General features: G+C 44.7%; 1 protein-coding gene across 2 annotated transcripts in view; it reads left to right on the top strand.

Annotated features, from left to right (window-relative positions):
• TNFRSF11A (TNF receptor superfamily member 11a) overlaps positions 1–14,799 on the top strand; it is a 28,131-nt gene extending 13,332 nt beyond the window's left edge. Inside the window, exons 4-10 of one of the 2 annotated variants that reach the window (XM_064705423.1) lie at positions 350–493; positions 1,590–1,683; positions 2,030–2,124; positions 2,999–3,106; positions 4,941–4,993; positions 6,621–7,473; positions 11,612–14,799. In XM_064705423.1, the coding sequence (XP_064561493.1) occupies positions 350–493; positions 1,590–1,683; positions 2,030–2,124; positions 2,999–3,106; positions 4,941–4,993; positions 6,621–7,473; positions 11,612–11,994 (1,730 nt within the window). In that variant the 3' untranslated portion in view covers positions 11,995–14,799. The remainder of the gene's footprint in view (positions 1–349; positions 494–1,589; positions 1,684–2,029; positions 2,125–2,998; positions 3,107–4,940; positions 4,994–6,620; positions 7,474–11,611) is intronic. The other variant, XM_064705424.1, reaches the window with a different exon arrangement.
• The last annotated feature ends 12,799 nt before the right edge of the window (positions 14,800–27,598 follow it).

The raw sequence follows: 27,598 nt of genomic DNA, 5'->3' as shown, positions 1-27,598 counted from the left end.
TAGTGATTATCTTCACCGGGGCCATTCACCCCTGTGAGCTGATTTTAGAAGTTGTCCTTTTGCCCAGCACACTCTGCATTCACTTCCCCTAATGTGTTTGTCTCACCCTTGCAAATGCTGTGTTTATTTTCTACACAAGCCACAAGGAAATGTATTGTTTAGAAGTGCAGTGGGTGAGGAGCCCCGTGCCGATCAAGGGTCTCCCGTGCTTCCGGAAAGACACCATTTCCTCTAACATGAGTGGCTTTGCATCTGCCATTCAAGCAAAGCAAGTAGGTAGAACGGGAGGTTCAGAAACTTGAGGCTTGTTATCAGAGAGATTTTTCCTCTCATCTGCTTTCTCTTTTAGGAAAGGCCTTGAGAGAAGTGAACCCAGGGAACAGCACGTTCCAGCGGCAGTGTGCTTGTACGATGGGCTACCACTGGAACGAGGACTGCGACTGCTGCCAGAGAAATACCATGTGTGCTCCCGGACTCGGAGTCAAGCCTCCTGGTAAGATACAGAAAGGGGATGTACAAAGTGAAATGTCCAGCTCAGGCCTGCTGGATGAGGCCAGCATCATGTGGCTTGTGACATTAGAGAGGGTCCTTTAGACTCTCAGGTGACAACAGAAGCTGCATGTCTGAGTTGTTGTTACTACTGCATGTAATCCTCCTGGACTATTCACATTTTGATGGCTCCTGCCTCTGTAGTTTAAATAGTGTCTTGGATCAAGTGACTTCTGCAAGATATCACGTGGACATGGCAGTAGTTGCAAGGTGTCCAGTACATTTCTGATGTTTGCTGAGGTGTCTGACTGTGAGTCACTAGGTCATGCGTTGCTCCTGTATTCAGAGAAGCACTCTTTTGGGGGTTGTTCCTGAGGTCAGATTTGCAATCTGGGTTTTGTGCAATGACTTTGCTTTGCCACTTTTTAATGTTACAAACAAGTTAAAACTGATTAGCACTTTTCAGGTAGCTCATGTATTCTGTTTTAGATGGCTAGTAGTGCAAAGGTTTATTACAGACATTTAATTTAAAGATAAAACCAGATGCAGGTGTTTTGTGGGTGGAAAACAGAGTTAAGTTCAGAGTGAACACTGGGAACAGCTGCACCAGGCATAAGGAACCCCAGAAAAGCAGCAAATAATAGAGAAATGGAGGAAGAAATGCTTCATGTGTCTGGAGGACAGTTGCTGTTTTTTTCTCCAGCCTAACAAATCCTGATGCAGCATTTTGTTTACTGTGGCTTCATGGAAGTGACAATACCAGTCAGTGTCACTGTCTGTGGCACAGCATCATCATGAGGGAATAAATAGAAGGGGAAGGGTGTAACAGCTGTGTGTTATTTTTCAGTAAATAACACAAATGGCTCCTGGTCATTTCTCATTTTGATCATGTAAAGAAGTGCTCAGGTGAGACTTTCTGGGGTTTACATGAGGCTGTGATTGCTGCCCTAATACAACCTAAGACCCCACTCTTTATGAAAGCTTTTAGGGGGATTGAGGGAGGAGAGTGGAGCGGGAGGATGGGAAGCATAGTCACCTTCCTCTCGCTTGGAAGGAGCCCACAGAAACTCAGCTATGACATTTTTCTTTCCTACACACAGTGCAACAAGACAGGGACACAATGTGTGTACCGTGTCCCAGAGGCTACTTCTCAAAGGTCTCTTCATCCACTGACGAGTGTAAATCCTGGACCAAGTAAGTCCTTGGGTGTTGTAAATGGAGCACACCAGCCAGAAGGCAGGGAGAAGCTTGGGCAAAAGCATTTCTCAGTGGGGTGGTCCAGACTGCCTGTAGAGCACATGGAGCATCAGCATTGGCTGTGCAGTGATGAAGGCATTGTCAGGCTGAAACTTGAATTCTCCTTAGAGGAGAACAAGAGAGAGCAGTGACAACAGGACTGCTGAGCCAAAAATAAAGTATCTGAGGTTCTTAGGGGTGGAGAAATGTTATGTTTTACAACAGAAAGTACTGCTCTGCATAAGTGTAGGAGACACAAAAAGCCTCCTTGAGAGAACTTAACTTCTTTGTCTTTCTATTTTAGCTGTACAGCTCTAGGAATGGAAGAAATTGTGCCTGGGACTGACAAGTCTGATGCAGTTTGTAAAGAACGGAAGATGCTTGAGCCATCAGAAGATGGTTTGTGTCCTCATAGGGGTTGTTCATTGGAAAGTAGCAGGGAGGAGGAGGGATGTGATTATTAGAGGTTTGGGCTGACTTAAATCCATTCTCATTGTGGGTGACTCTAGGGAAAGCAGCTGTAGACCAAGACAGTGCTCTTGGACAGAAAATCCCATCTTTAAAAATTGTTTCATGCTTGGTAGCTCTAGGGCCTGTGTCCACTATTAAGCTGAGTTTGACACCTGCCACTAAAACTGCACGGCAGCATTGCTGTTATAGCCATGTTATACCCATGACTCCATCACATTTACAGCTTGTTCATTTTTATGTGCTTTCCATACACACATTACCTGTATAAAGACTAGCAGCTCCTCTCCTTGCTTATTTTATAGCAATGGATACAGTCTCAGCCTGATCCCCCTCAGGTATCCCTTCTTGCCCACTGTCCATTTCCTTCTTCAGTGTGGATATGGTACCAAGGAGGTTGCTTGCCTGACACACAGCGATCCATCATAAGATAAAAGACAAATTTCTCCACCTGTATCTCCATGAAGTGTGTGTCCTCTGTCCCCTGAGTGAGATCAAGCTTACCCCAGTGGCCTGCTGGCAGCTTGCAAGGGAACATTGAGAGAAGCCTGACCAGACAACATTGTTCTGTAGCACCAAGATTCTGGTTTTTATGGAAGTGTCTTGGTACCAGGTACCATCAGTGTGGCTGCTTGTCACAGAACTGCATGAGTGCTAGAGTTACTGTTCTTTATTATAGAAACTAAAGATCAAATAGGAAGGAAAAACAACCCTCTCCTGCAGAAGAGCAGGTAAAATGAGCAAGGATTGTCTTTCTGCTGAGTGCAGGCTGTGTTGATGGCACTATCTCTTTTACACCCTGCAGGAACAAACAGGATCTTGTACGTGTTGATTGTCGTCTTGTTTTTTGTGACACTAATTGGCATTGTCGTCTTCATTGTATACTACAAGAAGAAGGGGAAAAAGCTGACAGGTACATCATAGCTAATGGTGTTCATGGGAGTGACAACTGTGGCTCTCTGTGTGCTCTGATTTCATGGGTAACCAACAGATTAAGAAGCTCAGGAATTACACTGGAAGTTCTGTGCCATCCCTATGTCTGTCCATATGCATGTGCTTTATCTAGCGCAAAGCCAGGCCAAAAATTCCTTTCCTCTAGGCAGGCAGTAATTCACAGTGTATTACCCTTGACCCATGGAGTGACCATCCTCAGGGCAGACATGAGTGTGGTTGGAAGGAGGAGGGCTGGTGCTGGGGGCTTTCATAGCAGTCTGGCTGCTCTGCAGCACCTGGAACAGCTGGCCCCTAGGCTGAAGGGAAGCAGGGACAGACAGAAGTCCTGTCTTCTTCACCTTACTTTTCCCTCCCACCCAAAATCCTGCATCTGGACATGTTAAAATATGGATTTCAAGACTGATGTGTATTTGAGGATATGATGGAGATGATGTTTTTAGCTGAAGACTGAAGTTCTGATGAGGTATTGAAGAAATACTAGAAGGCAATAGTATGAACAGTTAAAGTAGAAAAATAGAAAAATTCTAGCCAAAGGCATACTGGATAAAAGTGGGATACTGAGTTTATTATTAATAGAATAGAAATACCTTCATATTCTTCCACTCTATGTTAAGCCCTGGGTCTCTTTAGTGAAGGACATGCAGAGGTATTGTTCTGTTGGTTCTTAATTTTTTTTCCCCTAAACATGGAAAGCTTTTTCCATCATTTCCTTTTCCAAGTGCTAGCAATTTATGAAAAGTTTTGGGAGCAGTGGAAAGGAAGACAGAACTCACTTCTTGTAAAGTATATTTCAGCCCATGTTTTAGAAATAGGCTGCCTCTGCCACACTAAACATGGGTTGTGCTAAATCTGGAATTTCTGGGATGGGCTGGAGGAAATGGTGACTCTCTTGCAAACCAAGTACTTGCGATGCAGAGCAGGTTAGGGGGGGAATGCAATTTCTTTGGCTCTTTTATTGCCCTGCTGCTCTGCAGTGACAGAGCAGCATTTGCCCCTCATTGCTTTTGCATGGGGAATCCTGCTCACCCGGCCTGGGAGAATTGCAGGCTCAGGAAGAAGCCCTTCCTGCTTGCTGTGGGTACTGGTGGTAAATCAACATCAGGGCAGCAGAGTCATTGCTGGGAGCTGCACAGCTCATCTCTCTTCAGCCATGCAAAACCATCGTAAACTTCAAATGTACATGGGGCTTGAGCCCTTCAAAATCTCCTGAATTTATAAACAGGAACCAAGGATTGCTTCAGTTGTTGCCCTAAAGCATGTTGGACTTAAAGCTTTTCTTTGGGAGTTGCTCCAAAGAAATTGGAATTCATTTCCCCATTAAGCATACCCTGATTAAGTAGCATATGCTATATTTGAGGCTGCCATCCTGTGGTTTCAGTGGTTTACCCTCTTCTCTCCAGGCTTCTCACTCCTGTCTGGGAAGGGCCTTTGGGCCATCCATGTGACTTCTCTTGAAATAGAGCATTTCTGCTGTGAGCAGGTCGTTGTTGGGCCAGTCATAGCTTGGTGTGACATATGACCAGGAAAGAAACCCCATTTGATGTGGAACACAGTTTAACCGTGGTCTATTTTGGGAGTTTGGAAACATTTGTTCCACAGAAATACATCCCTGTTCCAGTTACAATGAATCCTCAGCTAGACCGATGCTGGGACACTTGAGCAGGCAGTAAAAACAGGCTTGCTGGTTTTATTTAATATGATATTGTGGGTTGTGAATGACTGTGGGTGTTTAGGTCTGTGGTTAACTTAAGTGCCTGCTATATGTTACAGCTACTCTTTTGTTTTCCCTACAGCAGATCTACAGAACTGGGCTAATGAAGTGTGCAGCCAAATAAAAGGAACAAAGGTAAAGTCAATGATGGTAGCATTTTCTCTTTGTTTTTTGTTTTCCTCGTGGCATTCCTGACACCCCTTCTGAAGCAGACTCCATGGTAATCTTTGGCTAGAAAACAAATTTTGAGTTCCTCAAAAATTGCTCACAACTTTGGCTTTTTCAGTCTGGTTTTCTGTAAATGTGAGGCATGTGAAATCACCATTCACAAATAGCTTCTGAACCTGCTCTCTGGTTTTACCCAGTTTTAACAGAGATAAAGGTCTTGCGATTATTTAATATTTATGGTGAAAAGGTTAATCATGAACCCACTGGTTGCTGAACACCTGAGACTGCCTGGGAGGGAGCCTTTCTAAATCCTAAGTGCAGGAAAAACTTCAGCTGAGTTTGCCCCTTGTTACATACCAGAGTACTCACAGGGAAGAAATTTGGATTTGGGTCATGCCAAAAATGTCAGGCATGCAAGGGATTAAATACAGAGCCATCAGCTAAAGAAACTGTTTGACTTCTTAATTCTAGGGAGGAAGAAATCCTACTTGTGCATTCCAATATGAAAAAAATAAGAGCTTTTGCTCTGGAAGAACACCAGCTCCATGCTTGAAACAGATAGTAGCACTGCTTCAAGTTCATGTGCACAGCCTGCTTAACACCATGGATGTGGACTGAGGTGTCCCAGATGTCCCACCACTCCTTCTAGGAGCTGTGATGAGCTTAGCTGTTGAAAGGCTCCAATTTCATAGCTTAAAAGAAAAACAAAACATACCAAAAAAACCCCACCTTTCTAAGCAGGCAGTTCCTCTTTTGTCTCATAAGTCTTCATGCAACCTCCTGTCTTGGCAGCTGCTCAGGTCCTCTGGGACAGAGGAGTGAATCAACAGCAATTAGTGGCTGGCAGCACTTACACTCTTTTCTATCCTGGAAGATCTGAACAGATGCTAGAAATTAAAGGTATCAGTTCCCAAACACCCATCTTTAAAGCACAGCTTGTACAAACTGAAGAAAACCCCTGAAGTATTTCCCAACCCTGTTTTTGAAGCTGCCACCAAAAATGTAGCTTTACTTTGTCAGTTCCTGTGACAACAGGATGTCATGGGCCTTTGCATTTTTTTGTCCTAACCTTTCAGGTTTATACAACCTTGCTTGTCTTTTCTTCTAGCTTGTCTCAGAACTTCTGAATCAGTCCAGGTTCTTTCTTCAGTCATTGCTGACATTAAAAATTCAGCCTCCAGTAGGGCCTTCACAGATCAATAGCCCTTCAGACACATGGAAGTGTTTCCAAAACCTAATAAGCAGTGGGTCTTACTAAGGGTCCATAAGGAACAGCAGAATCCAGCAACTCTTCTAGGTTTATTAACTCTTCTTGAGTGGCCTCGAAGAAAAAGCTAGGAATAGTTGTCTCACAGGATGGAATGTTATTGCTCCCCAGGCCACCAGATTCCATTCTCAGCACCTGCTGAGCCCAGCATCACCAGTCACAGTTTCACAGCAGAGTAGAATTGCCCATCAAGACTCAAATATAGCAGCACTGCTCAACCTCAGCAGCTCCACACAGAGGAAGGACCTGCCTTTTCCTTCTTTGTCTAAAAAACAATTCCATGTTGATCTATTTGTTAAAGACGTTTTTACTTTTAATTTCTTTCAGGAACTCCCCAGAGATGCACTTGTTTCTGTGAACATCACAAATGCTCCTGTCCCCCAGACTGCTGAAGGCACATGTCTCCTGGTCCCCTCGGGCTCTCCTGTCCCTGGAAAATCGTGCTGCACCTCTGGTCACACTGCTTGCAGGAATGAGAGCCCCAGCACAGAGCCTTGCGAGACAGGAGACTTTTCTGTAGTAACCGAGACTGATGATTACCAATTCCCACCAGTTCCCACGGAAGATGAGTACATGGATAAGGACCTCAATAACACTGATTATTTATCTTTGCTAAGTCAGACTGCAAGTAAAACTGTGTCATCATTTTCACAACCAATGGAGGCAGGGGAGAACGACAGCTTGAACCAGTACTTTTCAGGTATTGGGAGCACAGAGGACGTATCAGTCTCTCCAGGCTTTCACCCTCCCTCCAACACAGATGGGGCACACGTTGCCACGGACCAGCTTCTACAGAAATCTTGCCAACATGCCCACAGTTGCCCGAAGGAAACAGGCAACAAAGACACAGATAATTTTGCAACAAACTGTGACTCAAAGAAGATCTGTGTGAGGTGTGGCATTTTGTACAGAGAATCTCCCCAAAAGTGTTACAAACCCTGTCGTGCTGCAGCTGACAGCACCTCCACCTCCCCAGAAACTGGTTCCTGTGCCCAGTGCACCTGTGGTTTGAATTTTCTCTCTGCTGGTCAGAGCACTCTAGGAAACAATCTTGGTATGGAAGATGCACCTTCAGACAGTACTAACGTGAAGTACCAGAACACAAATGGAAGCACTTCAGGGACACAGAGCAGCACTTCAGGGACACAGAGCAGCACTTCAGACCTCCCTCCAGCATCTGGTAAGCACATTAGGCTTCACCCATACACACTTGTATAGGATTGTCCTCTTTGCTAGCTCAGCAGTATTCAGAGGATCTGATTTAGGAGAAGAAAATTATTCTTTTTCACTTAGTTGCCCTGAAGGTAGTCTGAAAAAAAATCTGAAACTGTAAGGCTGTTTGGTTTGTATTGAGTTCTGCAAGAAGAATGAGCCCAGCAGGGGACCATTGTCCCACCCTGATCTAACCAGCAATGCAGAACCCACCTTCTGGCTGTCACTGCAGGGGCCAGGCAGTTCTGGTAGCAGAACACAGTGAAGGGACACAGAGGTTGAGCTAAGGAAGGATGCACAGTGCTCAGGCAGATGCTTTTCATTCACCAGTGTGCACATATATTTTTGCCATTAGATTTAAGTCCAGTTACATTTATACAGTGCTCAGTGAAACTCCAGCTGGAGCTGTTAGCTGGTGGCTGTGACTGGGTCTAAGAGATTATCTACATTTTCTGCTTATGGCTCTTTCGCTTTGTTTTTATTTGCTGGGATATAAGCATTCACATAAAATGGTTTCATACAGAAGACACTGTTTCTCCATGTACATATGCTTTGTTCCCTGAACAACTCTGAAACACTGATTACTTTACTAATTGTCTGCCAATTTATTAATTGAGTTAATATAGCAAAATTGTCAGATGAAAGGGAAGAAAAGCACTGAAGCAAAACCAGCAGAAGGGAAGTTACACATCTTCTCTGGATGCAACCTTCCTTCCCCAGACGTTTTTTCAGAACAAAAGTCTGCAATCTGCCTGTCATATGTTATTAGTCATTTTAGATTATAATCTCATAAAGTTGGATGGTCTATTTTTATTTATATCAGTGTACTGCCAAGCATAATGAGACCTTAGTGTTGAGTGGGACATCCAAGTATTACTGTAATACCCACAGCAGTTGTAAGCTGTTGGCCTTCCTTAAAACCATGTCGTGCCTTAAAATTTCTTACAGACATTCTTGTCAGTCTGCCAAAGCCCCAAAACAACACACTTGAAGGCCCTTCCTCTCTCAACATGCATTCCATATGGGAATCTGAAAGTGTGTAGCATTCATCTTCTGAAGAGCAGAAACTTTCTGGGCTTCAGTTTCCTGAAATCTTGACGCAGTTTCACTGGCTGGTCTATACAAAATGCAGCAGGAGTAAAGAGAAGACAGATTATCTTTTATGTTATTGTTGGACTCTTGAGGTGCAACTGAAAGCCAAGTTATATTTGGTACTGCTTTTCTTTCTTAATATGACACAAAGAGAAAGAGAAAATATTAAGGAACAATAAAGCAAACGGGAGAGCTTGGATATAAGCGCTGTGCTAGCAAGTGACATCTTAGATCTGCAGCACAACTCTTTATATGGGATTTCATCTGTGTCTGTGCCTTTGGATATGTACATGCTATAGTGCCATCTGGTGAAACCTGAAACACAGATACTGTGTTCCTAATTTGCCAGTTTTTATGCATGACTACAGGAAGATACCGACAGAGCTGTGGGCAATATCAGAACGTGGGTTAGTTATCTGTGGGTAACCTGGCTTGTTGGCAGAGTAATTTTTCTGCCCACAGAATGGCCGTGCTCTCCTGGCAGGGCCTGGTTGCACAAAGACCAGGACAAGGCTTAGCCACAGGTTCCTCACTGAAGCAGCACCAGGGCTGCACGTGTGGGTGATCAGCGTCTGTCATTTTGCTAGGCCTTGTGAAATACCCAGATGGAATAAGTGTGCACGTAAAATAACTTTCTGTAAAGCTTTTCAAAGCAACTGGAGCCACCAGGCTTTGCACACAGTTATGCTAAAACAGAATGGTACAAAAAAGGGTGGGTGAAAAATGGGAAGAAAAAGACCATGGTAAATTCCATGAAGTTTTGGTCTTGGTTCACTAACACTCAGAGTGACAACAGAACTGGTAAACTCTGTGCCTCCTGTGAAACAATCCTAGAGGACCAAAGTGGACCTCTGGACAGGTGCCCCTTGCAGGGCTCACCACTGGAGATGGAGGTAAGCCTTCAAGCAGTTCTTCAAAGCTGCTCACAAGTTCTTCTCACGAGCCTGGAGGCAGTCAGAGCATGAAGGATCAGTTCAGGCCCACCTCAAATCCTGTGCAGAGCTGCAGCGTAACACGAGTGCAGGAAAACCTAGCTGACTCATAATTGGGACTGGTTTTGCAAAACATTTCACTTCCAGATCCCAAACCAGCCTGGTTTGGCAGTGACAAACAGTTCTCACCACCTAGAGGCCATTAAATGTCTCAGAGAAAATGATTTGCCTGCCTTTTTCCAGTTCTTAGTGGACAATTACCACAAAAATTAATCTGTCTTTGTAATTAATATCAGATAGTCTGAAGAGATCAAAAGGCTGAAACACTGCAGAGGACAATGCCTTCATTCTGGATGTGTCCTTTATAATTTTCAGGTTGGAAGCACTTTTGCACAGTGTAGGAAGCTCTTGTGTCCATTTTCTGTGTTTTTAGGCCTTAAATATCCTTTTGTTTCAGCATGATGTCTTCAGAAAGCACAGAAGGTTTGCCAGCCACATTCAGCTAAACATTTAAAATGTGTTTATCTGCCTTTTTTTTTCCCTTCCCACTGTCACATATATTGCTAAATTTTTGATCTCATGCTGAGCACTGGTAACTTTATTCACAGCACCTTTTGCAAGTGACAGGCAATCTGTTTAAAGACAAACAGTTATTTTTGTACTGCCATTATGCCCAAGACTTTTATTCATGGCAAACAGCCACACTGAATGAAACACAGGGGAAAGAACCAGCAGGGAAAAACTCCCGCAGAGAAAACCCTTATGGACATCTCATGTTAATCAACAGCACGTGGGAAGAAAGCAAAGAGCTAGCAATGCAGTGGTTTAGGTGAAATAAATAAGATTGCTTAGGGGGGCCTATTAGAGAGACACTTGAGTGGTGCCCAGACTCAGCTCTGAGCAGGCACAGATCCTGACTCCACACAGCTGGATACCAGTGCCCAGTGCTGGTGTGCAAACAGCACCTGTGGCCACTGGAAAAACAGCATTCCTCTGGGCTGGGCTGTGTTTATCTGCAAGGAAAATGGGAATGTCTCGGGTGTTGAGGAATGTAATGAAGAAAACACAAAATATCTAAAAGGAGTTGGATCGGTCTGCAAGTAATGATGAAGTGAAGCTCAGCAGAGAAAACATTTCTTAGAAAGGGTGTTGACAGGCTAGGAAATTTTTGTTGGTTTCTTCAGTTTGTTTCGTTTTCAAACTTCAGCAAGCTTGTTAGTTTGATGTTGGAAGTTTGTTCTCAGTTTTTTTCTCTCTGCTCTGAGGAAAGTTTATTAATTCCCAGAGCCTGGTCCTGCTGTCACTTAGGTCAGCAGCCCAGTCCTTGAATAGCAGAAAGATTGCATTTGTACTGAAAAATCTCTAACCTCAGGCAGACTGACTGAAACCATAACTCTGTTAAAGTTGCTACAATATAGAGTCTGTCTCTTCAATGGCATCAGTCTATATCCAGCTAAATCTTTGCAGAGACTAGATAAGTGTCAGAGTGTAGCTTCATGGGGCATCTGGACTATATAACATAACTGTATAAGCTCTGTGTTTTTTGGATGCTGTGGGACTGTGTGATCTGATGTTAAGTCTTTCAGTATTTCTTCAGTAAGCCTGCTACCTAGCCCAAATGGTAGGATTGATTGGGAGTTTATTGCCTCTTTGGTAAACAGTGTGATTTCTGGGACTCTAGGAAAAAATTAATCTCATAATCAGAAATAATTAGCATTTTCTCACAAACTGCAGGCAGAGGCAGATTGGACACAGCTTTGTGCATCAGATAGCACAGGGGACACGAGATTGTCACCCTGTCTCTGGCTTCCCAGATCACAGCTCAGAGGGAAAATGTTTCCAACCCTTCCAGACAGGCTCCTTGCATATGACAGACTTTGTCCTGAGGAGATGAAAATGGAAATAATGAAAAGGTCCAGTGGAAGGCATTGATTATGAGAGCATCCTCATGTCACAGGGGAAAAAATAATGGAACGAGGACAAAGCCACCACAGCAGATTAAGTTCACTGTACTAAGCGTCCACCTTGTGAGGGGAAGATATTAATCATGTGTGTCTTCTTTTCTCCCCCGTCCTTCCTCAGGAAATGTGACTGGAAACAGTAACTCCACCTTTATTTCAAGTGGACAAGTAATGAATTTCAAGGGCGACATCATCGTTGTGTACCTTAGCCAGAACTCTCAGGAGGGGACGGCGGCCTCCTCGGGGCTGAGCGAGGACCACGTGGGCAGCCCGGTGCAGGAGGAGAACCTCAGCCGCTGCGAGACCTTCGCCGGCAACGCCCAGCACTACAAGGAGAAGTGTGCGGAGCTGCAGGGCGCCCGCCCGGCCCCGGGCAGCGGGGGACCACGGTGGCCTGGTGGAGCCCTGGCCCAGGAGTGGGGCCCCTCCTGCGGTGGCCAAGCCTCCCAGCCCGTGCAGGAGGAGGGGAAGCTGGGACACTTCTCGGAGAAGGTGTTGAACTGAGGGGACACGGTGTCCTTGCTGCGGGCCAGGGCACCGGCACACAGCCCCCGATGGGGTGTGGGGCTGCTGCCGTGCTGCCAAAATCCTGGGTGTCGCAACACACTGGGAGACTGTTGCTGCCTCTGGTGTCTCCTGGGAAATTTTACAGCTGGAAGGACCCTCATGGCGCACATGGTGGTGGTGGTGGTGCTCTGGGTGGAGGCCGATGAGGATGGGCACGCGTGGGAAGCCGGGCACGCTGCCCCTGTTGAAGCAGCAGCAGGGCTTTCTCCTCTTCCCTACAGGGACATGGGCTCCCTGCCTGCCCCCCATTCCCTGCCACCTCTCCCTGGCAAATGGCAGAAGGGAGCTGGTATCTGTCGACCTGGGGACTCTGTGAGGAGGAGAGCACTGCTGGCCAGGTGGGCAGGATGCCTCTGGAGAGAGGGCGGTGTGGCCAAGGACCGGACTCATGGAGCCCCTGAGCTGTGCCTCAGGGTTTCTTTTTTGCAAGTAAGCTGTACCCATTTTGCTGGGTCTTGGAGGTGGAAGGAAGCCATGCTGCTGCTGCAGCCTTTGCCTCCCTGTGGTGATGTGGCAGGTGGCATCATCTCTTTCCATCTTTCCCCAAGGAAGCAGACACTCCAGTCCCAAATCAGCGCCAGAGCCAAGGTCCTGGGCTGCCCCTTATTGACTTGTGGGTATAAATAGGTGTGTGTAATGCTGCCACAAGGGGATGATAACATGCAAAATACAGCTGATAAGCCTTAAAAGCATATCAGATTAATCTCGAGCAAAGAGCATTTATAGTGACCCTGATTCACCTCTGCATTATTGCACCTCTCCAGAGGAGTTCAAACCTCTGGAGATGAGAGTGATGTGTGCCTGCTACACTGCTGCAGGAATAACATCACTATAATTTAAGACAAAGAGCTGCTAGCAGAAAGAGATAAAGGAAAAAGGGTCTGTGACAACCAGCTGTGGATGTTTCCAGGAGTTACGAAGATGGAGAATTCGGTCAGGGTCAAACACCTGTTCTTTTATGTGCCCAAACAATTTTGTCATTCCCTTTGCTATTTTCATTAATAGGCAAAGATTTACTTAGGTAGCATGAAGCTATTTCCAGAACTTGGCCTGTGTGAGCTGAAGTCAGAGTGTAGCCTCTGTCGAACTGACAGCTGATGAGCAATGGGACTAAAGGTTTTGCATTAAAGAGCAATATTAGTTGTTTTTAGAAGGGAGTCTTGGCTACTCAGCTGGCTTTGTTTCATGTCCAATATCCTTCAGCCTTCTCCAGGAGCCACTGTGGAGAGAAAGATGAAGGGAGCAGAGTCTCAAGGAACTCCCAAAAGAAAAAGAAACATTTTTAAGGATTTCCTGACAAGGGATAATTTTCTGACATTCTCCTGCAGGTGCAAGTGATGCAGGCATCTATCTGCAGCTGGAGCCCTGAGGAGGGCAAGTGCTCTGTTTCCTGTTTCCTGCCAGACAGCAAAGGGATTTCTTACCTAGTGTAGCTTTGGCTTCCCTGTTGGAAAAGGTCTCTGGTTGGGAGGGCTTCTTCCCGGGAAGTTTTTAAAGTTGAGGGGTTCACTGCATAGCTGCTGTTTGCAGTAGTACTGCTCTGTGGGGAAAGAGTACCTACAAAGCTGACAAGGTGATCACTGTGTCACAAAGAGCTGCTCATGCATAAAACAAAAGGATGGGCTTTGCCACCTTCACCTCTCAGGAGAATAATTCTGCATTGTTTCTATATCTGGGATGTAAAGTTCAGTACAAATGTGCAAGACTCTCTCTCGGGTGACTGGCAAAAAGGGCAGATGAACAGCCAATCTCACTTCCACCTCTCTGGCCTTCGAAGAACTAGATCACCCTAGCCTAGACTCAGACAGGCAGGTAGAGTGTCCCATTCAGTGATGGCCCAAGCTACCTCTGCCTCTCTGAAGGTGTGTAACTGAGGCTCTCTTGTCTGTGGGATTCTTTTGTCTTTCCTGCTGGATCTTTTACAACCTATTTCTAGTGTCTTCTGGAATAGTTCTGTATCCCCTTGGCACTGGTACAATAGGGGCAAGGAAGCAGAACCACCATCACCTTCAGGAAAGGTGGCATAAATATTTTCCTGCTTCATCTTAATTTTTTCAGTTGCTTTTTTCTGGAAAGCATTCTGCAGGACATCAGTCCTGCTGGAAAACATCCAACCAGCCCCATTTACAGGGCAGGCAGGACTGAATTCTTGCCCTCATCTCTGGGTAAATTACCCAGGTCTGTCTTTTTCTGCAGCTTCTTTCTTCCCTTGGTTTGTAAATGCCACCAGAGAGCAGGCTCAAAATCCTGGTTTGAAGGGAGGTAATGAGAATTTATTGTGCCCTCGATGAGGACACATTTTTCACTTGCTGAATTTCAGGTTCCTACTGAGCAAGGACTGAAACTAGGATCATCAGCAAGCATGAAGAAATGAGTCCCATATGGGAAACATGATGCACCAACAGACCCAGTTCTTTTTCTTCCTCCAGAGTCTATTCCAAAGTGAAAAAACAGTATCACAGTCATTAGCATGCTGCATGTTCCCTGGGTCTCTGCCTGACTCCTTAGATAAGGATCCCAAAGGGACTTCTTTATCCTCGTGATTTCATTTGTCATCAGCTTGGAGCTGGGAGTGGTTTTTAGCATCTGTTAGTACAACAGGGACCTGTGCATTGGGCACTGATTTGGAGGCTTCTGGCTGCTATTGTAATACACATAATTAATGATAATAAAAATCTGAAATATCTGTTTGAGAAAAGGTGAAGGTTTTATTTGAATAAAGAGGGAAAATGAAATACTTTATTATATGCCTCTGCCTGTTTAAAGAAAAAGAAAAAAGAGCAAAATGTGAGCATAATCACATTCCTAGTTAGGCTTTTTATAACATTTTCTGTATGTTGAATTGTTTTAACAGGAAGTGCTTACCTTCCACAGTGCATTCTGCAATGCATATTCTGCACCTGCACTGAGCCTAATAGGAGCTCTCCTAGACCTGGTGTGGTAATGCTTTACTGCTGAGAACTAGGCACTGATTCCAACTCATTCCTGAAGTTTCCTCCTGCTCAGCATGCATTTTTACAAGTCTCTTAGTTTGAGGCATTGCATGAATTATCCTTGGTGAATATATTAGGTGTTCTAGAAAGTCAGCCACTTTCAAACCTAGCAGGACAGGAGTAATTCTGCATATAGCCATGGGAAAACAAGGACACTGGAGCAGCCCTTCTTATTCCCATGGAACACAATATGGAATTGAAGATCAGTGTAGACAGTAATGGCTGTTAATCTATGTACTTTGCTACATGTTCACAGAGAGACTGGAAGTTACTCTGCAAGGCTTACAGCATACCTGGGAGTAGCACCACTAAAATGCCACTGCTACTTGTCCATTCAGGTCTCCTCCTTTTTATCATGTTGACGGTATCTGAGCAATTACACCCCTGTGTCTGTCATAAAACAGAACCCTACTGAAAGATGTCGCGTGCTTATCAGGTATTTAATAGTGCTCTCATTTTATCAGATACCTACATGCACATTAGGCAGCAGTGCCCCTGTAAAAATAATCTACCATGACTGAAGAATTCCCTTCTGCAGCACCTGGGCAGACCCCAACATATACCCCTGTTTCCCAGTGTTCTCTCTTCGATCATGTGGTTGCTTGGTTTTTCCTTCTGCCAGGCATCCAAGTTGGTTGTGGCCTCCAAGATGATTGTGTTGTCTCTGCAGCAAGTGTTGGTCCAGCCTTGCTTTCAGGCTCTCCAGCTGACTTGTCACATCTGTTGTGTTGTAAAATGTGAGCATTTGTAAGCATGAACTTTGTGAAAAAATGCTTTATTACAATTCTCTCTGGCTTCTGAACAAGGCAATGACCGCATAACATTAAGGAACCCTGTTGCGGTAGGTGAGGATGCCAGAGTGTCCGGTCGATCTGTTTTAACACTGCTTTTTTATTTCTTCTTCTTCTTCTGGCTAGTTGATTTATGGTTTCTTTGTTTTGGCTGAGGGTTACCACAGTTGTTCTGGTTCATTTCTCAGCCTGCCTCACCACTTGGCCGATCCCTGGGCGTTGCACCAGTTTTTACTTGCATCAAAGCTGAAAGGTCTGTTCCATCATGTTTCTGTTGGTGGTCTCACATTTCTATTCAATATATGCAGATGGCCATACATGAAATTGCTCCTATTTCAGCTTCACAGGAAACTGTTGGAAAGGTTTCCAAGGAGAGCAAAGGAGCTCAGGGGTGTTTGAGACCAGCTGTACAAATGGGACATACACAAGTCAATGGGACTTGGCAGAATGCATCCATAGCTGCTGGGAGGGCTTGCCAGCATCATTGCAGAGGCACACTGCAATATCTTTGACAGGTCGTGGAGTCTGGGGGAACTGGAAAAGGGCAAATATTACACCCATCTACAAAAGCAGAAAAAAAAGACATTTGGGAAATTACACATGAGTCAACCTCACTTGAGTACCTTGAAAAATTACAGAGTGGGCTCTCCTAGAAGCTATTTCTGGGCATGAAGAAGAAAAAGGCAACTGGGAGAAGCCAGCACATACCTTAGCTAAATCACACTTTTCCCACTGTCAGCAGTTTGTTACTTGCTTCCTCATTGATTCCATAGAGACTTGGAAGCATGACCTTCCTCATGAAGATCTAGGCAAAGAAGGCTTAAAGAAAATCTTCAGTTCTCCCTATGTCATTTGTAATTAACTGGCCAACCTCACTCAACAGTGGACCTACCTTTTCCTTGGCCTGCTTGCTAACACACAATACAGGATGTTGATATTTTCTTGCTGTTCTTGGCATCTTTTGCCAGCTCAGGCTAGGGCTGGGCTTTAACCTTTCCCTCTGCGTCTCTGCGTGCCTGAGTGATATTTCTATATTCTGCTTTGGAAGCCTGTTCCTTTTTTCCATCACTTTCATGTTCCTTGTTTTTGCATCTGAGCTCTTTCAGTATCTCACTGTTTAACCAGGCTGGGTTCTTGCTGGGCCTGCTTAGGTGGATGGGCTGCTCTTGTGCATGGAGAATGCTGTCTGAAAGTCTCCCAATGCTCCTGAGCACCTTCAGCTTCCAAGGCAGACTTCAGGGATAGCTCCTGACAGCTCCCTGAGCAAGATGAACTCTGCTCTTATGAAGGTCTGGGGCTTTACTCTGCTACTCACCTTCTTCACAGTCCTTAGGATAATCTCACCAGTGCAGCCAAGGCTGCCACTGCCAGTCTTCAATTGTTTGAAGAATATTTTATCTGTTTCCACATCAGATCTTCCACAGCAAACACCTACCACAAGCACTTCCTTGATGGTGACTCCTCTGATTTTGACCAAAAGACACCCAGTTGATCTGTCCTCTTGCCCACGTCCTCAAATCACTCTTTTACTCCTCCTCTTCCACCTTTTCTATTTTCCCTCAAAAGCTTGGAAGCTGTTGCTTTTTTTTCTAATAGAGCTGTTTCCTTAGCTGATGAGAAAAACCTCTCACCAAGTTCCCCACCGTTGTGCTTTTGTCTGGTTATAGGTGAATAAACTTTATCTTGTGCCTGGGAATGGGCCTTCAAATCTCCCACCTATAAGAAGGGGAGGATGAGAGGCAAGGGCTGGAGCTGGTGTGAGGAGCAGAGACTGAAAGATGAGTTCTCTCTCCCCACTGCCCTGTAGAGATGTGGGGAGAAGAACTTGGTGCTGCGTGGCCAGCAGCATCCTGGAGGCTTTGTCATTCCTGGTGTCCAATACTGGGTGTTATCCCATGAGACCTCAGTCTCCTCTGTCCTGCAGCAGAAGCAGCAGCTGGCAACGCATCCAGGTTTCCATTGGATGAAATCAAGCCTGTGTGTGTCTCCCTCAAATAAAATCAGTGAATACAAAATGAACTGAAATTTTTCATAAGCAGCACATGAGGACAAACCATCTCAAATGCAGAAGCCACTGCATCAATAGGCTGTTCCTATTGATCGTCTCTGGATTATAATGGAAGGCTATTTATACAAAGTCTCAATTATTTGAAGCACCTCAAATGAGTATCTGGAAGGTGTTTTTTAGCATGCAGGCCTGCCACTATGGTTCTCAATTACATATCCTTAGGAAGAAGCTTACTTTCTTTATTCTCTCTGGTTTTGTTCAGCTCTAGCATTCATTTGTCTCCCTTTTAGTGTTGTAGGCACCACTCAAGCACAAAAGTTCTTGCTCCCTGTGGGAAACAAAACAGTTTCCCCAAGGGACATTTGCCTTTTGCATCCTTTCAGTTCCTTGTTGGGTTTTTTGCAAGCTTAGCTGGTCATAAATGAACTAGACAACAGATGGTAGAGCTCATGCTATAACACAGAAACTTTTAATTTAACAGAGGTTTCCACTTAAAAATGCAGCTGTCCACTGGTGCACGGCCAAATTTTCTTTTGAGAACACACTTTGAATGTATTGGAGAATGAGATGGATGCAATGATTATCTCAGCAGGCTGCTCATAAATGTTTCTTGCAACCCCTATTCTTTTCATCCACACCCCATAGATCCAACCTGTCTGCTGGATGGGCCACACTTCAGGGATACATTAAAAACATGTCCAGTTCATTATCTCACACAAAACAATCCTTGCCAGGATTTTGTCCCCTCTGTCTGAAGGGATGCTCCAAGTATGACAGAGCCATAAATAATAAATCCACGTAAATGCTTGGGTTTTCTCAGTTAGGCTGGCCTACTGTGTTTAAATATTGACACCCTTTGGGTCTGTTCTCTTCAAAGTCATGTTCTTTGACAGGTCCAGTTCAGGTCCACCACACTACACTTCTATGTGCTCTGTAGGAAGTGCTACAGCTGGTGGTTTGTTGATGAAAAATAATAGAAATCAGTTTAGTATTTGTTTGTTCTTACTTGTGTGGAAAACCACATTCAAGAATTCTGTCCCATTAGTAATTTTAAAAAATCTTATAAGATTTGTTTCCTTTTGGATTTTCATGTTTTGGTTACTTTGACAGTAACAACTCTTCCCTGCCAGCATTTTTTCCCTTGCAGGATAATTGTGTGTTGCTGAGGATGGCTGAGGGGCATGATTGTTCTAAATTAAACATGGACTCTATTTCTAAGTGAAATATCTCATATGGTTCCTTTACTGGATGAATGGACACAAAAAGCCTTGCTCTGCTTTACTGTGATCAGAATATGCCTGCTGCAGGGATTGCAGAGCTGTTGACATTATTCCCTTGGAGTTCATGCAGATACATTAAACAAACCCAATCACAGCCACAACTTCTTTGGCTTGCATGTGAATAACATCAGCTGACTGTGTTTCAAAGAGCAAAGATATGCCTGGGTTTGGATGTTTTATGTTTTAAGGTTTTTTCCCCCCCTTCCCTCTAGTTTTCTTTCCCTGTCCTAAGCTTATCATTCCTTTTTCGGTGTAAATACAAAGGTCGTGGTTTCAGTACGGTGGATGACTCATTCTCATGTTTGAGCAATGTGATCAAAATGGAAACTTAGAATTCCCGGTGTGGTGTGTGTCCTACGCCACCCGCCTGCACGAAGGATGCCTTTGTGCATGCTGGCTCTCCTGCAGGGAGCCGGTGCCATGTGTGCGATAACCTGAGCGCCAGATCGGAGCAAATGCTTTGAACCTGACAGCGCTGCATGTGGAAAAATAGGGCCGGTCGCTTTTTGCTGTCGGTGCATGTGACACCTTTAGCAGCCGTGGGCGTTGTGTCCATGTGTGCGTTTGTACGTCTGTGTGTGTGTGTTTCTGTGCGTCTGTGTATCTGTGAGTGTCTCTCTGTGTGTTCCGTGTGTGTCTGTGTGTGTGTCAGCCTGCGCCCAGCGCTGTGTGCCGGGCCGGGCCGGGCCGGGCCGTGCCGGGCTCACGGGGGCGGTCCCTGGGGAGCCGTGCCAGCCCCGTCCCGCCGTGTCCCGCGGGGCCGCGCGGTGGCGCCGCAGGGCAGCCGTGCCCTCAGGAGGCGGCGGCGGCGGCAGGAGCGGGGCCGAGAGGGAAGGGCGGCTCGCAGCCAGCCCCTCTCTCCAGAGGCTGCTGTTTCCCCCGGCACGGCTTCTCCCAGCAGCCAGGAAGGAGGGGTTGTTTGCTGTCCGCCAGCGGAGCCCGGCCGACAGCCCTGAGCTCCAGGCCGGCCATCCCTGCCCTCGGTGCGCTCAGCAGCCCTCGCCTGGCCTGGCCTGGCCTCGCCCCCTGTATGCCTGCGGGCTGTATGAAACTGCAGAGCCACAGAGGGGTCCTGAAGAGCCGGCCTGAAAGGAAGCACGGCTGCACATAAAATACCATATAACTACCCTTAAAGTCATAGAACCAGAGAACAGCCTGGATTGGAAGGACCCTTGGAGGTCATTTAGTGTCAGCCCCCCCCTGCCATGGACAGGAACCCCTGTGCCTTCCACTAGGCCAGGGTGCTCAGGGGCTTGTCCAGCCTGGCCTGACACTTCCAGAGATGGGGCATCCACAGTTTATCTAAGACCTGTTCTAGTGTCTCACCACCCTCACAGGGAAGAATTCTTTCCTAATTCTACTCTCTGTTTAAATCCGTTCTCCCTTGTCCTGGCACTACATGATCTTGTAAAAGTCCCTCTCCATCTTTCTTGCACGCTCCCTTAGATACTGGAAGGCCACAACCCCAAAGCTGTCTTTATTCTAGGCCAAATAACCCCAACTCTCTCAGCCTTTCCTCATTGGAAAGGTGCTCCAGCCCTCTGATCGTCTTGGTGGCTTTCTCTGGACCTGCTCCAACAGGTCAGTGTCCCTTCCCCCTGTTGGGGACCTGAGAGATGGATGCCCCACTCCAGGAGGGGTCTCACCAGGGTGGAGTAGAGGGACAGAATCACCTCCCTTTACCTGTTGGCCACACTGCTTTGGAAGGTGGAAACATTGCAGCATCCTGTGGCAATATAGTCCTATGTGCCACTTCCTCTATAGCTAAATAATTCTTCCTGCTGTCTAAATTAGATCACTGCTGCCATGGTTCAAGATTGTATTCTCATTTTCAGGCCATTATATGGAAAGAAAATATACTGTTCCTGTGCTCTTCAAATACATATTTTAGCCTGTGTTGCCCATTGACCAATCCTTAAGTGAAATGTATAAATGTTGTGCCCAAAGCCCACGGGATTGCGGTCACGGAGCTTAACAAAGGTCTATAAATAGGGTGACCGGGGTTCTTCAAGGAAATGTAAATATGGACTCAAAATGGAAAATATATCTAAATCCCTGAAGCTGCTTTGAAATCCTTAGCCAACGAGGATAAACAGCCACAACAAATAATATAACTGAAATCTGAATGGGAGGAATAATAACTTATGAACAGATGCTGATGGTCTTAAAATGAGATCTTATCAGCTGACAAAGTCAGTGGGACCTTGGGCTCCATGCACAGAGTGCATATAATTATGTATTTTACCAAATGCATAAACTCAGGAGCTCAGCAAACTGGGCTGTAGCCAGCACTGTGTGCCACTCACTAACATGCTTTACAAGAATAGACATTCAACTAATAGAAAACATAATCTAAAGAGGAAATTATTGGTTTTATTGGTCCTGTGCCAGCTAGAAATTAAACCTTTGAAGTCAAAGACTGTTTTGTACTAGAATTAAAGCTTTCTTATCTGACTCTTGTTGTACTGGGACAAGAGTTGCCTCCATTGGAAATAATTTCCTAGAAGTCTTCTCATTTCTGAGCTGCCTTTGAGAGTAGAAATTCTGAAAGAAAAAAAATTCCCTTTCTTAATAGAGAAAAAGATCGCTTAAAATTTACTCTATTGAAAACTACTATATAGAAGTTTTTTTTTTTCCTGCTGAGTCTAACCCAGGCCTACTTTCCTGAAATAAGAACTGCATTCTGCTTAATAAGCTCAGCACAAAGAAAATTATTCCTTTTGTAATGACTATAACCTCTGCACTTTTGAGTCTAAAAGATGACACTTTGGGTTTTAAAGATGAAATACGTCTGTGTGGTTTTTATCCCATTGCCATTTCTGTAAAACATGATATATGGCTAAAATCTGGCTTACATGTGAAGAGCATATATATATATACTAAAAAGAAAAACATTAATATAAGACTGTAAATTTATGAACAAGAACTACATATTGCAGATAAAAAAAGAAAAGAAAAAAGTATGGAACACAGTTACTACAAAAAGTTACATTTTTAAAGCAAATATTGGTAGCCTAGTATCCTGATAATCTTTCATTGCACTAATAGCAATCACACACGGTTAAAAAATAGTAGAATATTTGTGAACAGATTCAGACTTTATTAAAAACAACACAAAGAGATTTGGGTTTGCTTTTAACAAAGCAGAGGCATTGCATGGTTGGTTAAAGAGTGAATGCTGTATTGCAATGCTGATATGTAATATTAATAGTATATAGGAAATACATGGTATACAACTCCAAAGCAAAAGCATAATTCTGAAAGAACTTTTTCTCTGTTTTCCCCAAAGTTACATGCATACAGATTAAAATACAAAAGTGCCAGAAAGATTTTCTGGCTGAACATCTTTTCCTACTGTCTGACTCACCTGAGGTGAAGCATTTGGTGTCTCACGGGAGGCTGGTGAGCCTCAGAATCTTAATGGCCACGGAGGAATCTGCTTGGTTTGTTTGTGTTCAAACCAGTCTCAGTAATCCAGTCCTATAAAATGCAGGTCCCATCACACAAAGCCCAGGATGCTCTTCTGCCTGTGTAGACTAAAGCAGGGCTTAATGTCTGCAATATCAGGGAATGACCAAAGGTGGGTAGAGTTCAAACCACTCTATATGGCACTATAAAGAACAGCCTAATCTTGGGGTTATAGCCTTACTTCACCCTGCTCCTTGAGAGGGCTTAAGCCTTCATCCCACTAGGATGGGTAGACCTTGTTCACTCCATTTTGAGTAGACTTAGGTCTTCTTCTGCCTGTGCTCATTCTAGTTTTCAAGTCAGCTGTGAAAATCTTGGCTTTTTTTCTCAAAAGTTTTTGCCATAGGCTCCAGTGGCTACAAATTAAGTAATCATGGTTCTGCTACAGAGAAAAGAATCAATGCTACAGAGTCAAAGAATCTCACTTTTCAGACTGGCAGTGAGAAAGGTGTGTGTCTGCAAAGAGCAAGACTTGAAGGGTCTCTTTTCCCTCCCGAAAGGGATGTCTGGTTAGAGCAGCTTATACCCTCTAAGGCTGTCACAGCAAGATGTTATGTGCAACACAGGACTCCTGGATTCTGCAAGCAGACCAAATATGACTTTCCCATTGGAATCATTAGGGGTCCTGCACCTAGAAGCACTGCTTGTGTAACTGGCCCACACAAAAGTAATGGCACATGTGGAGAGAAATGCTCTTGGAAAGGCCTCACAAAATTGATGCCTTTATTTTACTTTCTGAGTAGAAGTCATAAAGTTTCCTAACCTGACATTTTTGCTTTTCCCCCAAGCTTTGCTAGCAGCCCTTCTACCCCTCCTGCCCACAGCAGAAAACCTGCCCTTGCCAGTCCTCTGCAGCTGCCTCAGTGGCTGCAACATTAGCAGGCAATTTGGTGGCAGTGAGGCAATCACCTCTAACAGTTTCACAGGGAATAAAGCCCTACAGATGGGTTTGACTTACCAAAAGGGAACTTCTCCACAGGTAAAAAGCTATTTGACTTCTGAGTAATTTCTGTCTGACTTTAGATTGCTTCTCTGTTTTCTATTTAACACACACTGATGCTCACTGTTTAACATACACACACCCCTGTTTAGCACACAGTGATGCACCAGTATTGTGGTGGATTGTGTCCCCCAAAACAATGACTTGCTCCTCTATGCCAAGCTGCGGTGTTGTGACTCCATTCCCATTCCTCTACTTGCCCTCCCAATTCCAGCACCCCGCAGCTAACAGTGTCTGAACAGCAGACCCTGCAGAGGTGAGCTTGCAACACCGCTGTTGAAAGGTCCTGGAACTATGTTGCCTGCTGGGTGGAAAAAGTTTGCAATTTTTCTAAATTTTCAGAAAAGGTCACTGTGTTTTCAGAAGGTCTTGCTGCTTAGTCCCATTTGCATCTACAGGGAAAGAGATAAATTCTCTATCAGTTAATTTGGGTGAACTCCTAGGTCTCTGGTTACCCACACAACTTGTAATCCTGCTTGAATCTGATTATGTTTTTGACATTCACGCTTCCTCCGTAGATTAAGGTTTTGTAGCTCTGACCTATATTTGCTGAGCCAGCAGCTGCAGCTCTGTTTCATCACAGACTTGTTACTGCCTCTCTGTTGCTGGCTTTCAGTCCCATAATGAAGTGGAGTGGAGCGTGTGCCCCAGCTCCCAGCTGCCAGACCTCACACATCTTGCTACGTGGCCACTTTCATTCAGGTTTCTTTCAGGCTAAGGTTTCAGCCACTGATGAGGGGTGACAAGAGAGCCAGCGTATGGTCCTTCCAGTGTCTGCCCGCAGGTACAAAATAGCAAAGAGTGTCCAGGCAGTAACCTCCTAGAGTGCTTTCACAGCAATTTCCACTGCATTTTAAAATGTATCGACTGTGTAAAAGTGTTTCCTTCTTGATATTGTGAACTTCCCATCTTCTAATTTGTTGAATATCCCATTTTTTTATTACAGAGAAAGGAAAGGAGAGGCTCTTGGTATTTGCAGATCATTTCTCTTTCCCCATGCTTGCTCTCAGGCCCCCTCCTAGTTGTCTGCTTCCAGGAGAATACAGTCTCACTCCTTCAGATCACTCTTTAATGGGAAAGGTATCTTACTTCCTATTCTTTATGAATGCTTGTGATACTTTTTCTGAAATATTTTAATCAGTAAATACACAGTATTATACCACAGTCTGCCCAGTGCTCAGTCATTTGAGACAGTCTTAAAACTTTTTTATTTTTTTATACTTGCAGCCCATTCTTTAAGCCTTCTCATATATTGTCAACATTTCTGATTGCATGGTAAGTAATGACTTCCACTGAGCTGTGCATTGCCACCTGGGTCACTTTATGAAATTGAGGTAGTTAGTTTAGAGCCCTTATGGTGCTTGAAAATGCTCTCGCTACTCCTCCAACATGTATTACTTTACATTTACTGAGACTCAATCTCATTTCTCATTTCTGTTCATCTAACCAGTTCTCATCTCTGAAGATAGATAGCAAAGCATTCCAAGAGGGCAATCTGCTGGGGAAATTACAAACTTAGGTTAGTTACCAACTAGTCTGTTTAATGAGGAAAACATCCTAAGGGAAGCAAAACTGTGCAGACTTCCCTGGAGCAGCCTGCTGAGGTGAAAAGGTGGAGACTTTCTGGTTTAGACACTCGGATTTCATATGTAAACAATATTATAAGGCAGCGCCCTTTGTGGTCTGGAATATACTGTTGCCAGGATTAGTGAATGATGCCTTTCATTTGCAGAACCAGGGCTGGTTGGCTATTGTAACACCCTGATCTTAGAGATATTTTTAATGAAATGCATCAGATGAAACAGTGGCGCTTGCTTCTTTCTGTAGATGTCTGTAGTTTTGAGTCAAATATGAAATGAAGGCTTTGTCCTCGGTATGTAGAGAAAATTTCTGTGCAGGAATAATCCTGGTGAAGGATATTCAGACAGCACACGGATCCAGCTTTTCAGGCAATCCTTTATTGAGGATTTATTAACACAGCTTTTCCTGCAAGCCAGGAAAAAAAAAAAAAAAGTCAGACAGACATTTCGGGCACAAACATGTCTTTCTGGCAGTCTCGGATGGTTCACTTTCAAATCTGGGAACACCCACTCCTCCCTACTGTCTGGAGCAAGAAGGTCACTGGGGTGTTTCAGTGCACTTTAATGACTTTCTGCAGGAAAGACAACCCAGCCTCAAAGCTGCTCACTTTCCAACAGATTAACTAATTATTCTGAAAAGAACTAAAATGATCAGTTAATGAGAACTGTGCATCATTTTATAGTGCACTGTTTTGTGCACTACAGTACTTTACATCAGCCAGGCATGGTGTCAGTTGTGCCATTAAAGTGTTGATATTGGGACGTGTGTTCAGGCTCACAGGGATTCTGGTCACTACAGCTTTTCACCCCATATACCCCCCCCTTTAGTAGAAATCCATGGAGGACAACTAGTACTTCCCAACACCTTCCTTGGTTTTGAAGGGGAGAGGTTTGGGGAGGGTACAGTGGTGGGGATGGGATGACTTAGAGTGAAGATAGCTCCAACACAAATACTGGGCAACCCCCTTGAGCATCCCAAGTGTTTTGGTACTCTGGCCAGTAATCCTGCTGCAAGGAGATATAAAGAGAATGCATCCAGATGCTTAAGCAGCCTAATGTCAGGGTGTTGTCCTGCTGTGGCCCCCTTTGCCTTTCATTGTGCTGTTGTGTCCTCTGCACCTGCCTCTGCTTTACAGAAAAGCTATTTTAGAGCCTGCCAAATTCAGTAATGTTGATCTATTTCTTATGCCTCTCCCTGTAATAACTAGTTGCCGTAGTTACCTCATGTATCTAAGGCAACCAGATGTTACAGACGGAGGCACTGAAATAGCATCAACAAGTACAAAAATTAAATGGTTCAACTATTTTGCCTGAGTTAAGCCACTCAGGGCTCCTTCCTTCTTGGCTCTGGAATTTGTCACTTCCTCTGATCACACCTGCTGGCCTGTTCCCACATTTCTGCTGCAGCTGTTTGGAACTGTAGACATCCCAGTGTCTGGGATGGACAGGAGTGATTCCCCACTCCCCTTCCCCCAGGACTGAAGGTCGTTGGACAGCTTGACTTTTCTATTAAGGACATATTTCTGTGCTCACAACATATTGAAAATGTGGCAGTGGGGGAGCAAGGGGTATTTACAGTTAGTGCAGACCTGGAAGCAATGACCTGATTTTATTCAGTTTGGGAAAAATCTCCTCACAGAATGAGGAGGATTTATCTCATTATTGGTTAGGGTTTTTTTTAAGAAGACAATGCTTGCAAGACTCTCAGGTGATTTCTAAGTACTGCCCCATGAAGAACCACTGGCTTCTAAGACATCAACAGTGGTGCAGTGGTGCTGTTTTCATGCCAAGTTGGTCAAACTCAAAATATTAAGTGGCTGATCCCTGTTTCCACCTTACTAGGGAGCTCACTGAGCTCTCAAAGAGAAAAGTAAATTGTTTCTTACATATAATTATTTTCCTTAATAAAGTTGCAGCTGCTCCAAGTCGCCCAAAGAGTTGGATGTCTGGAATGAGTCTTCCTTCAGGTGCAGTACAACACATGGGGAATTGGAAATACAGCATTGAAAAGGCAGAAAGCACAAAGTGCTGCAAGAAATAAGAATGGCAGTGCATGCACATGTTGAAAATCCAAATCCCTGTTCGAGGATAACTGCCCTGGGTAAGTAATATATACAAGCTGTGAGTCAATCCCAATGGGAGTTGATTTCCCTATGGCTGTGCACAAGTTACAGAACTTTTAAAGATTTGTGAGCAGGAATGGTTATGTCTCCCCTCCATGCCCTTCCAAAAAGGCCATAAGGTAGATGGAGAGGGACCTGCATGCCAGGCCAGGTAGGAGAGGAAGGAAAGTGCACTTTGCCACATGATGCAAGCAAAAGGAGTGTAACACCGGGCTGCAGCCCAAGGTAAGGTGTTCCCAGAAACACTTTTGGAGCATGTGGTCCCCTTAAGAATTTTTCTCCAGCTGCAATGCTGTAT

The sequence above is a fragment of the Zonotrichia leucophrys genome, chromosome 2, assembly GCF_028769735.1.
Source record: "Zonotrichia leucophrys gambelii isolate GWCS_2022_RI chromosome 2, RI_Zleu_2.0, whole genome shotgun sequence".
NCBI lineage: Eukaryota > Metazoa > Chordata > Aves > Passeriformes > Passerellidae > Zonotrichia > Zonotrichia leucophrys.
Note: the sequence above shows the minus strand (reverse complement) of the source record. Positions and strands in the feature narration are given on the sequence as shown.